General features: G+C 43.0%; 1 protein-coding gene across 1 annotated transcript in view; it reads right to left on the minus strand.

The window, feature by feature from the left end:
* Positions 1-13103, minus strand: part of LOC130369339 (dynein axonemal heavy chain 3-like) — a 919716-nt gene that overhangs the window by 343411 nt on the left and 563202 nt on the right. Inside the window, exons 32-33 of the mRNA XM_056574479.1 lie at positions 1097-1255; positions 604-711 (exon numbers count right to left, since the gene is read on the minus strand). Coding sequence (XP_056430454.1) covers positions 604-711; positions 1097-1255 — 267 coding nt within the window. The remainder of the gene's footprint in view (positions 1-603; positions 712-1096; positions 1256-13103) is intronic.

The raw sequence follows: 13103 nt of genomic DNA on the forward strand, positions 1-13103 counted from the left end.
TCCAGCCTACAACTGCCGGCATAGTCCAATCCTGGCAGCTTAACCCTTTGCATGCTGCGATCGTGAGCATTAACTCCCCCCCTCCCCAATCATGATGAACATTTTTTATTTAGTTTCACCTAACAGATTTTATTTTTTTTGTTTCAGAGTAAAATATTTTCCCCAAATTTTCCACTCAAGTGTCTGGAAACGTCCAACATCTATAGCAGCGACCTCTGCTCTGCGCACGGATTACTGAGATACAGCGCTCCTTTACCTCCATCTCTCCCATAGAGATACAGGGAGGGGGCGTGTCGGCCACCACTTTGTGCTGTGGTTGACAGTAATCCATGCACAGAGTGGAGGTCGCTTTGTGCATGGAAAGAGCTAGATTGCTGGGCTGGGGATTGCGGGGGTCCCAGCTGATCAGACACTTATACCATATTCTGTGGATAGGGGATACTTCCGCATTGAGCAATTCTATAACTTTTGCTTATAAATTATCTGGAAAAACATGCCATTAATATAACAATTTCCAAATTTTATATGTAGGTGCAAGGATAAACAGTGAAAATGAATATTGGGAAGAAACATTTACTAAAAAAAGAAAATATATGCGTCTACCTTCAATGAATCCAAAAACTTCATGTCTCCTAACATTTTCTTTGAAGATGGCCAGAAGTCATCGATAGCTTTTCCAGCTTGATCTGTCCTCTTTTCTGGTTTAATCCCCTTTGGATACAAAAATGCATGCTTTGTCAATAGAACAGTTGGAGATAATGGCCCAGATATATTAATCTGCCTGAAACCTAAACTGTCTGGTTTTACCCATAAGAACCAATCCCAGTTCAGCTTGCTTTTTTCCAGAGCGCTTTCAGATATTAAAGTTGAGCTGTGATTGATTGTTATGGGAAACCAGACAGTATTGTTTTCAGGCAGATTGATAATTTTCAACAACTCAAGTAAAAAAAAATGGAAAAGAAAAGTCTATGCCATTCCATGTTTCCCCAAGCATTAAAAATTAAGGCATAAATATGTTTATAAAAAATATAAAATTTTACGCATTTATGAAAAGGTGAATCATTTTGTTGCTAAAAGTGGTTCTTAATATAATTACCTTTAAAATGCAAATCGCAGCCAAAGTAAGGCGCACTCCAGAAGGGGGGTTCTGCATGGTCTTCAGTAGAGTAATGTCGCTGGCTTTTAATGTATCTAGTGCTGCAATTGCAGCATTTAATGCAGGAATAGCAATGCTTAACTTCTGCTCACATTCTTCCTGTAAAGAGAAATGATTATAACAGTTAACATTAAGAAAGAACCTAAAAGAGTAACAATGCATCAGGTAATGGTTTATGGTGAACCTGTCAGAATGGACAGCATGTTATTTATTAGAGATGAGCGAATTTTTGAAAAATTCGATTTGGCCGATTTGCCGAATTTTCGGAAAAAATTTGTTTCGTTCCAAATTTATTTGCGGTGAATCGCTATTAAAAGCGGCTATTTCTGGGCTACAGAGAGCCTCAATAGGGGTGTAGAACACTTTGCCTTGCTGTAACAAGCATAGGGAGTGTGCTGTATTAGTGAAATAATACTGTTATTCAGTATGACATGCAGATTACAGGTGTCGCTATTAAAATCACTGTCGCAGAGCAGCACAATGGCAGAGCATGGAGGTGGCATCAGTATGAGGAGACCATATGGTGGCAGAATGACACAGCATGGTGGTGGCAGCATGAGGAGACCATATAGTGCCTGAATGACACAACGGGGAGGTGGCAGCAGAATGAGGAGACCATAAAGTGGCTAAATGACCCAGCCTGGAGGTGGCAACAGCCTGACGAGGCCATAGGGCCTCACCATTGAAAAGTTTAAAGATATTTTTTATCATTTAAATTGAAGATTTAAAATAGATGAACCTAAAAAGTTTTATTTAATGTGCCAGCAGCTTGAGGAGACCACATGGTGGAACAGTGACAAAGCCTGGAGGTGGCAGCAGCATGAGGAGACCATAATCTGGCAGAATGACACCGCCTGGGTTTGGCGGCAGCAAGAGGAGACCAAATAGTGGCTGAATAACACAGCCTGGAGGTGGCCTCAGCCTGACGAGACCATAGGGCCACCCAATTGAAAATATTAAAGATATTTTTGAACATTTAAATTGAAGATTTCAAATAGACGAACCTAAAAAGTTTGATTTAATGTGCCAGCATCATGAGGAGACCACATGGCGGCACAGTAACACATCCTGGTGGTGGAGGTAGCATGAGGAGACCATAATCTGGCAGAATGACACAGCCTGGAGTTGGCAACAGCCTGACGAGACCAAATAGTGGCTGAATGACACAGCTTGGAGTTGCCAACAGCCTGACAAGACCATAGGGCCTCACAATTGAAAAGATTAAAGATATTTTTTTTACATTTAAATTGAAGATTTCAAATAGATGAACCTAAATAGTTATATTTAATGTGCCAGCACCATGAGGAGACCACATGGTGGCACGGTGACACAGCCAGGAGGAGGCAGCAGCATGAGGAGACCATATAGTAGCTGAATGACACAGCCTGGAGTTGGGGGTAGCAAGAGGAGACCATATAGTGGCTAAATGACACAGCCTCGAGGTAGCGGAAGCATGAGGAGACCATATAGTGGCTGAATGACACAGCCTGGAGGAGGCAGCAGCATGAGGAGACAATATAGTGGCTAAATGACACAGCGTGAAGGTGACGGCAGCATGAGGAGACCATATAGTGGCTGAATGACACAGCCTGGAGGTGGCGGCAGCATGAGGAGACCATATAGTGGCTGAACGACACAGCCTGGAGGTGGCGGCAGCATGAGGAATCCATATAGTGGCTGAATGACACAGCCTGGAGGTGACGGAAGCATGAGGAGAATATATGGTGGCAGAATGAGACAGCCTGGAGCTGTCATTAATATGAGAAGAATATATGGGCACAGAATGAGACAGCCTGGAGCTGGCATCAGCATGAGGAGAACATATGGTGGCAGAATGAGACAGCCTGGAGGTGGCAGCATCAGGAGTACAGAAAGTGACCCGGTGACAGAGTGGGGCGGTGGGTGGCAATACCAGTACCCGGTGACGAAGATGGGTGAAAGAAGGAGAACTTGTCATCAGATGTGTGGCATCAGGCGGGTGGCAGGATCAGAATAGTAGCTGAGGCAGGTAGGCAGAAGAAAAGGGTATCATTTGTAAAAGTGTTAGTGTGCACAAGTAAGTATTGAGGATATGCATTACGTAAAACTTAACTTTTAATAATATTCTTTGGATAAAATATATGTACCCAAATTTTTTATTTATTTATTTAACAAAAGGAAAGGTGTGCAAAAACACGTGCACCACCAAGTATTAATGTGATGCAAAGACCTCTAAAAGGTGTAAGGGAACAATGTATGGTCCATTGTAACCGGTGGGGGTAAACATTTTTTCTGTAAGGCCCTACTCTCACACTATTAATTCCCTTCTTGGCAAGTGTTACTCGCCCTAAAAAGGGCGGCCCCACACAGCAACCTCTCCCTATTTCCACCTACAAACACTGCCATTTCCCAGGGTTTTTAGTTGGAAATAGGGAGAGGTTCCTGTGTGGGGCCACCCTTTTTAGGGCAGGTAACACTTGCCACGAAGGGAAGTAATAGGGCGAGAATAGGGCCTTACATTGGACAACTACAATTGACAATACATTGTTCCCTTTCACTTTTTGGAGGCAAGTGTTACTCGTCCTAAAAAGGGCGGCCCCACACAAGAGGTTCTTGTGTGGGGCCGCCCTTTTTAGGACGAGTAACACTTGCCTCCAAAAAGTGAAAGGGAACAATGTATTGTCAATTGTAGTTGTCCAATGTAAGGCCCTATTCTCGCCCTATTACTTCCCTTCGTGGCAAGTGTTACCTGCCCTAAAAAGGGTGGCCCCACACAGGAACCTCTCCCTATTTCCAACTAAAAACCCTGGGAAATGGCAGTGTTTTTAGGTGGAAATAGTGAGAGGTTGCACTTGTCAAGAAGGGAATTAATAGTGCGAGAGTAGGGCCTTACAGGGGAAGTTTTTACCCCACCTGTTAAAATGGACCATACATTTTTCCATTCCACCTTTTAGAGGTCTTTGCATCACATTAATACTTGGTGGTGTAGGTGGCACATGTTATTTTTTGCACACCTTTCCTTTTCTTAGATATAAAAAAAAAATGGGGTCCATATATTTTATCCTAAGAAAAGTTAAGTTTTATCTAATGCATATCCTCAATACTTACTTGTGGCCATCTGATCGTCCAGCACGGCAGACGGAAGTCCCCTCACCTGGCTCCGCTGCCTTCCCGGCGTCTTCAGCTCTGATCCGCCTTCCCGCAGACCAGAGCAGAAGATGACCGATAATGCTGATCAGTGCTATGTCCTATACATAGCACTGAACAGTATTAGCAATCGAGTGATTGCTATAAATAGTCCCCTATGGGGACTATTAAAGTGTAAAAATAAAAGTAAAAAAATAAAGTGAAAAAATTTGAAAGACCCCCTCCCCCAATGTAAACGTAAATTGTCCCATTTTCCCTATTTCACCCCCAAAAAGTGTTAAATTTTTTTTTTATATACATATTTGGTATCGCTGTGTACGTAAATATCTGAACTATTAAAATAGAATGTTAATGATACCGTACGGTGAACAGCGTGAACGTAAAACTAAAATAAAATTAAAAAATTAAATTAAAAAATAGCTTTTTTTACAACATTGTATTCCCAAAATTTTTATAAAAAATGGATTAAAAGTTCTATATAAGCAAATATGGTATAAATAAAAAGTACAGATCACGCCACAAAAAATGAGCCCTCATACCGCCGCTTATACGGAAAAATGAAAAAGTTATAGATCTTCAAAATAGGAGAATTTTAAACGTACTAATTTGGTTAAAAAGTTTGCGATTTTTTTTAAGTGCAACAGTAATAGGAAAGTATGTTATCATGGGTATCATTTTAATAGTATTGACCCAAAGAATAAAGAAAAATTTTTATTTTTACCGTATATTGTACGGCGTGAAAACAAAACCGTCCAAAATTAGCAAAATTGCGGTTTTCTTTTTAATTTCACCACACAAATAGTATTTTTTTGATTGCGCCATACATTTAATGGTAAAGTGAGTGATGGCATTACAACGGACAACTGGTCGCACAAAAAACAAGCCATCATACTAGTCTGTGGATGAAAATATAAGAGAGTTATGATTTTTGGAAGGCGAGGAGGAATAAACAAAAACGTAAAAATTCAATTGTCTGCGTCCTTATGGCCCAAATGGGCTTCGTCCTTAACCCCTTAAGGATGCAGGACGTAAATGTACGTCCTGGTGAGGTGGTACTTAACGCACCAGGACGTACATTTACGTCCTGTGCATAACCGCGGGCATCGGAGCGATGCCCGTGTCATGCGCGGCTGATCCCGACTGCTGATCGCAGCCAGGGACCCGCTGGCAATGGCCGACGCCCGCGATCTCGCGGGCGTCCGCCATTAACCCCTCAGGTGCCGGGATCAATACAGATCCCGGCATCTGCGGCAGTGCGCGATTTGAATGAATGATTGGATCGCCCGCAGCGCTGCTGCGGGGATCCGATCATTCATAACGCCGCACGGAGGTCCCCTCTCCTTCCTCTGTCCGGCTCCCGGCATCTCCTGCTCTGGTCTGAGATCGAGCAGACCAGAGCAGAAGATCGCCGATAATACTGATCTGTTCTATGTCCTATACATAGAACAGATCAGTATTAGCAATCATGGTATTGCTATGAATAGTCCCCTATGGGGACTATTCAAGTGTAAAAAAAATGTAAAAAAAAGGAAAAGTTAAAGTAAAAAAAAAGTGAAAAATCCCCTCCCCCAATAAAAAAGTAAAACGCCCGTTTTTTCCTATTTTACCCCCAAAAAGCGTAAAAAATTTTTTTTTTAGACATATTTGGTATCGCCGTGTGCGTAAATGTCCGAACTATTAAAATAAAATGTTAATGATCCCGTACAGTGAACGGCGTGAAAGAAAAAAAAAAGTCCAAAATTCCTACTTTTTTAATACATTTTATTAAAAAAAAATTATAAAAAATGTATTAAAAGTTTTTTATATGCAAATGTGGTATCAAAAAAAAGTACAGATCATGGCGCAAAAAATGAGCCCCCATACCGCTGCTTATACGGAAAAATAAAAATGTTAGAGGTCATCAAAATAAAGGGATTATAAACGTACTAATTTGGTTAAACAGTTTGTGATTTTTTTAAGCGCAACAATAATATAAAAGTATGTAATAATGGGTATCATTTTAATCGTATTGACCCTCAGAAAAAAGAACACATGTCATTTTTACCATAAATTGTACGGCGTGAAAACGAAACCTTCCAAAATTAGCAAAATTGCGTTTTTCGTTTTAATTTCCCCACAAAAATAGTGTTTTTTGGTTGCGCCATACATTTTATGATATAATGAGTGATGTCATTACAAAGGACAACTGGTCGCGCAAAAAACAAGCCCTCATACTAGTCTGTGGATGAAAATATAAAAGAGTTATGATTTTTAGAAGGTGAGGAGGAAAAAATGAAAACGTAAAAATTAAATTGCCTGAGTCCTTAAGGCCAAAATGGGCTGAGTCCTTAAGGGGTTAAGGGGTTAAATATATTTGGCGCTATCCATATTTGTGAAGTGTTTGTGAGGCACCATAGTCAATCTACTCTCATGCATCTGGCATCGGTGGGTGGAAATCCTGGCTGAGCCATGCCTGATTCATCTTCACAAAGGTCAGTCTCTCCACATTTTTTGTGGAAAGACAAGTTCTCCTTGGGGTGACTATGGCCCCCGCCGCACTAAACACCGGCTCTGATGGCACACTACTGGCCTGGCAGGACAGCTTTTCCAGGGCAAACTCTGCTAGTTGCGGCCACAAATCAAGTTTGGCTGCCCAGAAGTCCAGCGTATCTTCAAAATGTGTTGAAAGGGTCATGTCAAGGTATGCCACCACCTGCTAGTTCATGTCCTGCTCCAGGTCTACCTGCTGCTGCTGAGTTGCTTCACTATGCGGGTGAATAAAGCTACTCATCAGCGACTGTAGACGGTTGCTGCTGTTGGAGCTGGCACTGCTCCTGCCATCCCACCCCTCCCCAGCAGCCATGGCAGTGGAAGATGAGCGCAGAGGGCCCCCCGAGTCTGACCTGCGAGAGGATGGATGATGGCGCAGATAGGCATAGGCCAAATGACTACGTAGAATATTTCTGTAGTGGGTCAGTTTCTCCTCCCTTTCAGTGGTTGTAAAAAAGGCCCCCCTTTTGTGCCAGTAGCAAGGGTCCAATAAGCTGGAGAGCCAGAAGTCATCCCGTTGCCGAATGGTGACAATTCGGCAGTCACTACGCATGCGAGCATGCATCTTGCCATTTGTGCAAGTGACTCAAAGGGACTCCCTTCCTCTATCTCCACTGCATACTGCCATGGTGTGTCTGGGTCTTCTGTCTCGTCTTCCTCATAACCCTCTAGCTCCTCTGGCTGCTCCTGTTCCTCCTCTCCTGTCAGATGACTATAAATACCACCCATGTCGCGAAACCTAAACTGTGCTCCACTGTCCCCCTTCACCCTCCTCTTCTTCATGTTCAGCCCCGCACAGGGCTCATCTGGCCATGAGATGTAGGCTCCAGTGCCCTGACCAGCCATCGTTCCCAACACACGTTGTAGGAAATGAAGCAGTGGAATGATGTTGTCCATCCTGTAATCCTGGCAACTGACCAATAATGTGGCTTCCTCAAAGGGCCTGAGCAAACGGCAGGTGTCACATATGAGCTGCCACTGGTTGACATTGAAGTTACACAGGGGAGTCCCTTATTCGCTTGTATCATCAAGAAATTGGTGATGGCTTTTCTCTGTTTGTATAGTCGGTCCAACATATGGAGGGTGGAATTCCAACATGTGAAAACTTTGCAAATCAGACTATGTTGTGGGATGCCATTCTGATGCTGCAGCTCAAGGAGGGTGTGCTTTGTGGTGTACAAGTGGCTGAAGTGCATGCAAAATTTCCTTCCCATTGTTAGGATGTCTTGTAGATGGGGGGAACACTTCAGGAACCGCTTGACAACCATATTGAACATGTGTGCCATGCAGGGCACATGGCTCAGGCTTCCTTGTCACCGTGTAGAGAAGATGTTCTTCCCGTTGTCGGTCACCATGGTTCCCATTTCCAGTTTTCGTGGAGTAAGCCATGATTCGATTTCTTGATGAATCACTTTTAGCAGTTTCTCTCCTGTGTGACTCCGTTCACCAAGGCAAACCATGTGAAGAACAGCGTGACACACATGGTATGCTGGAGGGGCACTGAGACTTGTCCGCACAGTGGAGGCTGAGGACGCGGTGGAGGAGGAGGATTCGGAGTCGCACAATGTCACAGGACCAATGGCCTGAGAGCATGGAGGCGGAAGTGGCATGACCTGTCCAATTTGCTGTTGTGGCTGTGCTGTTGTAGCTTTACCCAGTGGGCCCGTAAAGTACATGTGTTATCCCTGACCGCAGTTAGACTGAGTTCACACCACGTTTTTCAAATACGGTTACCGTATACGGTTTTCCGCTAAAAAACGTATGGCAAAAACCGTATGCAACCTTATACAACCGTATGACTTCAAATTAAAACGTATACGGGTTTTCCCCGTACGGTTCTATCCGTTTGCATCAGTTTTTGCCAACGGTTTTGCTATTTTGTTGGAGTTAGTTTTCCAGCAATTTAATAAAGTTACTATTGTTCTATTGAAATTCCAATCTGCTCATGTGTCAACTCCAAAAACGGATTAGAAAAACCGTGTGCAACCGCATTCTGAAATTCTGTTTACGGTTCTCATAGACAACAATGTTAAAAGAACCGCATACGGTTCGCATACGGTTTTCCAACCGTAGGCAAAAACGTGGTCGACAGCGTTTTTGCCTACGGTTGAAAAATCGGCAAAACCGTATCCGAGGCGAAACGGATGCAACCGTACACAACATTTGGAATACGGTTTACAATGCATTCTCTATGCATACGGTTTCGGATACGGTCATATACGTTTGTTTGCGGAAAACCGTATACGGTTACGGTATTTGAAAAACGTGGTGTGAACCCAGCCTTACAGCTCCACACGTTAGCGCTGCCGTGCACTATGGTACATACCGACAGGCTCAAGGACTGGCCCACCTTCTGTTCCACAAAATTGTGCAGGGCTGGTACTGCCTTTTTCACAAATAAATGACAGCTTGGGCCTCTCCACCTTGGCTCTGCACAAGCCATAAGTTCTCTGAAAGGTGCAGAGTCCACCACTTGAAATGGGAGGGGCTGCAGCACCAGCAACTTGGACAGGAGCACATTTAGCTTTTGCACCGTTGGATGAGTGGGTGTATAGTGTTGTCTCTTGGACATGGCTCCGATTGATTGCTGGCGGAATTACTGAATCAAAGTATGAGGAGCAGGAGCATCTGGAGCGACAGAAGATGAGTATGACAGCCAGCTCCCTTCGGCTTTGGCACCCTGGTCAGGCTTCACCTTCTGCCGAAACGTGGCCAGGTTAAAATCCTCCGGATGCTTGATGAAAAACTGCCCCACCGCCAAGTAGCTGATTTCCCCACCAACAGTCCGCACTGATTGACTGCTACTGCCGCCGACTACAGGAACCCCAGTTCCACTACCACCCGGGAAGGTAGGCTGCTGCAAAGCAGGTGGTCTACCCCGAGCACGTTTGGCTCCAGACTTCCCACTTCTGACACCATGCTGACTGCCAACCATGCTACCACCTTGCGTGCTCAACTGCTGTCTTAATCATAGTCATAGTCATAGTTAGTATGGTCGAAAAAAGACATATGTCCATCAAGTTCAACCAGGGAATTGAAGAGTAGGGGTGTGGCGCGATATTGGGGAAGTGATGGGATTTTATATTTCTTCATAAGCATTAATGTTATTTTGTTCCAGGAATGTATCTAATCCTGTTTTAAAGCTGTACATTTTTCCTGCTGTGACCAGTTCCTGAGGTAGACTGTTCCATAAGTTCACAGTTCTCATGGTAAAGAAGGCGTGTCGCCCCTTGAGACTAAACTTTTTCTTCTCCAGACGGAGGGAGTGCCCCCTCGTCCTTTGGTCAATCTGCAACCCTCTTCTCCTAAAGATGATGAAGCCCCTTCTGCACCTGGCTCCCAAGTGTGATCGGCTTCCTCATCATTGAGTTGTGTCTGCACGTCACTGATGTCCTCTCCAGGTTCCTCAACAGTGTCTGCTTCAGGAGCCTGAACGCTCCCAATACCGCCTACCATGCCACTCTCCTCATCACTACTTGCCCTCCTAGCGGAGGAAGCGGCGGATGTCTTCTCCACTTCTTGGATGGGCAGTAGCTGCTGATTGTCCTCTAGTAGACCGTCCTCACTAAATAGTGGAGCTGAACCCACAGCATACAATACTTCTGTGGGGAAGGGAACAGCATAGAACAGAGGCAATGGGAGGTCAGAGACTGCTCCCGGGCCATGCCAACTGAGGTTTATGTTTGAGGAACCCACCGACTGTTGACTGTGGGTGTCAGATGTCACTTGTGATGAAGTGGATGACAGAGTTAACCAATCGATGATGGCAGATGGGTTGCTGGTCGAGAAATGTCCTCTAGCTGTTACAGGGAGCTCAGGCCTCTCGCTGCAACTCCTGCTTCCACTCACCCCAAGTCTGTTGCGACCTCTGCCTCTTCCACTCCTCTATGCACGTCCTGGCACTTCTGTGTCTGACATAGTTATACACCAGCTGAGTGTGTATATGTTACACTTATGAAAGGACAATATGCTCTACTACCCTTAAAACTGTAATAGACTACAGAAACAAGGGAGTAGCTTTGGCTGGCCTTTTACAGTAACTAGGCCAGGAAAATATAGAAAGGACACCACGTAGGTGTATGTACAGTTTAAACTTATGAGAAGAGGACCATGCACTCCACTACAAACTGTATAAGTCTAAAGAAACAAGTGAGTAGCTTTGGCTGGCCTTTCACAGTAACTATGCCAAAATTAGTTTTTCAGGAAGAAAAAAAACCACACCACGTAGGTGTATGTACAGTTTACAACTATGAGTGCTGGACAATAGGCTCAGCTTAGAACTGTATAAGGTTACAGAAACAAGTGTGTCGTTTTGGCTGGCCTTTCACAATAACTAGGCCCAAATTAGTTTTTCAGGAAAAAAAAAACATATACCATGTAGGTGTACCTACAGTTTACACTTATGAGAGCTCTAATTTACTTTTCTCTTACTATGTTTTTTTCTTTACGGCATGGTCACTGCATGACCTTATGCATAAGTGAATTAATTGTTTAATTTTCTATTAGTCACTTATGTTAAAGTGACCATACATTTAATCTTATGTTGCAAAAAGCAGAGAAACATAATGGGGGAGATTTATCAATCAGCCTGAAACCCTAGTTGTCTGGTGTTTCCCATTGCAACTAATCACAGCTCAACTTTCACTTTACAAGAGCTCGTTAAGATATGAAAGTTGAGATGTGATTGGTTGTTATGGGAAAAAACAGACAATTAGGGTTTCAGGCTGATTGATAAATCTCCCTCAACTTCTTCATTGTTTCATAGTTGCTTTAGTTATTGCTGTCTGATGCCACCATCAAGGAATTAATATGTCTGTGTCTCCTAATAAGTCAAAATAAACCAAGTTTAGTAGTCATCGGATCCTTCCTCTAAGGCAATGTTACCACAATCGAATTTCCGTATGGAATTCCGCATAAGAATTTATCACGGACATTCTGCAGCATCAGAGTCCCATTGATTTCATTAGGATTCTGCTGCACTGTGCACACAGTGGAATTTCTGCCATGGAAATCCAGATTTTGGAGTCTTCAGAGAGAATAGATATGTCTATCCTTTCAGCGGAGTCCACACGGAAATACATTGCTGTCTATATGACGGTGCATTTCTGAGAGGTCGGGACATTTGCCCATGTGAACGTAGCCTAATAGTAAATGCACGCTAGATGGATTTTCTATAGATTTTCATGTAAAGAAAATCTGCAGTAGATCACAGTATGAGAAATATAAATATATAAATATATACAATAAAAATATACAAAATAAAACAAAAATATTTTATACACAGAAATAGACCTTCAGTGTGGATTTTCCTCCAAATGAGAAGGTATAATCTACACAAAATCTGCACCATTTCCCCTACAATTTTTACAATCTGTTACTGAATCCACACAATCTGATGTGGATGTCTTGAAAAATTTCAGCTAAAAATATGTCTAGTGAACATTTATACTAAACATGGCAGTATGCCGACACTGCTGGCAATGCTCTTAGGTAATAAAATGTATGTAAATTTACTTGCGCTTTCCTTCAAAATTACACACAACCTGTTCTAAATACTTTTTCTTTTAACATGTTACATATGTCACTCATTGGCCTCAATGGTTAAATGTATAAATTGTATAAAAAAAATTATTGATCCTGATTTTCCAAACATATTTTAAAAGCTATAGTATCACATCATTCCAATTGTGGCTTAGTTCATATTAACATTAGCCTATGTTTTATTGGATTTCTTTAGCTTTTTATGGAAAAATAGCCCAGTCTGCAGCTGTCTGTCAAGGGAGTGCCACCCAGCTGGTAAACCATTGACCCTACCGGTAATGACAACAGGATGCTGGTGCTGATCATAATTTTTTTGTCATGGAAAAGAGAGAAACCACACTCATCAGTCAGTCTGTGCAGATAATCTTTATTCCATATACGATAAAAGATGAGTGAACACAATCGTGCCAAGCAGGCGGCTAGGACGCGAGGAACATTTGCATGTGTGACAGCTGTTTCACAGGACGAGCCTGCTTCATCAGACTGCGCCTTTCGGTAGCGTCAGCGCAGGTTAAATGCACACCTATGTCGACGTTACCAGAGTGGGCATATAACAAAGGAGGTAAGTGAAGTTAAAAACATGAATAAAAATATTACAACTATGCAACATGAAATAGTACCATATATATGGCAGAATCATAAAAAGACACTCAGATCTAATTTATCGTTCAGGCCAAGGTTGCCCTGTGCATTGGTACTTAGAATCCCCTCTGCTTCAGTACGTAATAGGATTTTCTTTCTATCTGTACCT

Source organism: Hyla sarda, chromosome 4, assembly GCF_029499605.1.
Source record: "Hyla sarda isolate aHylSar1 chromosome 4, aHylSar1.hap1, whole genome shotgun sequence".
NCBI classification, from domain to species: Eukaryota; Metazoa; Chordata; class Amphibia; order Anura; family Hylidae; genus Hyla; species Hyla sarda.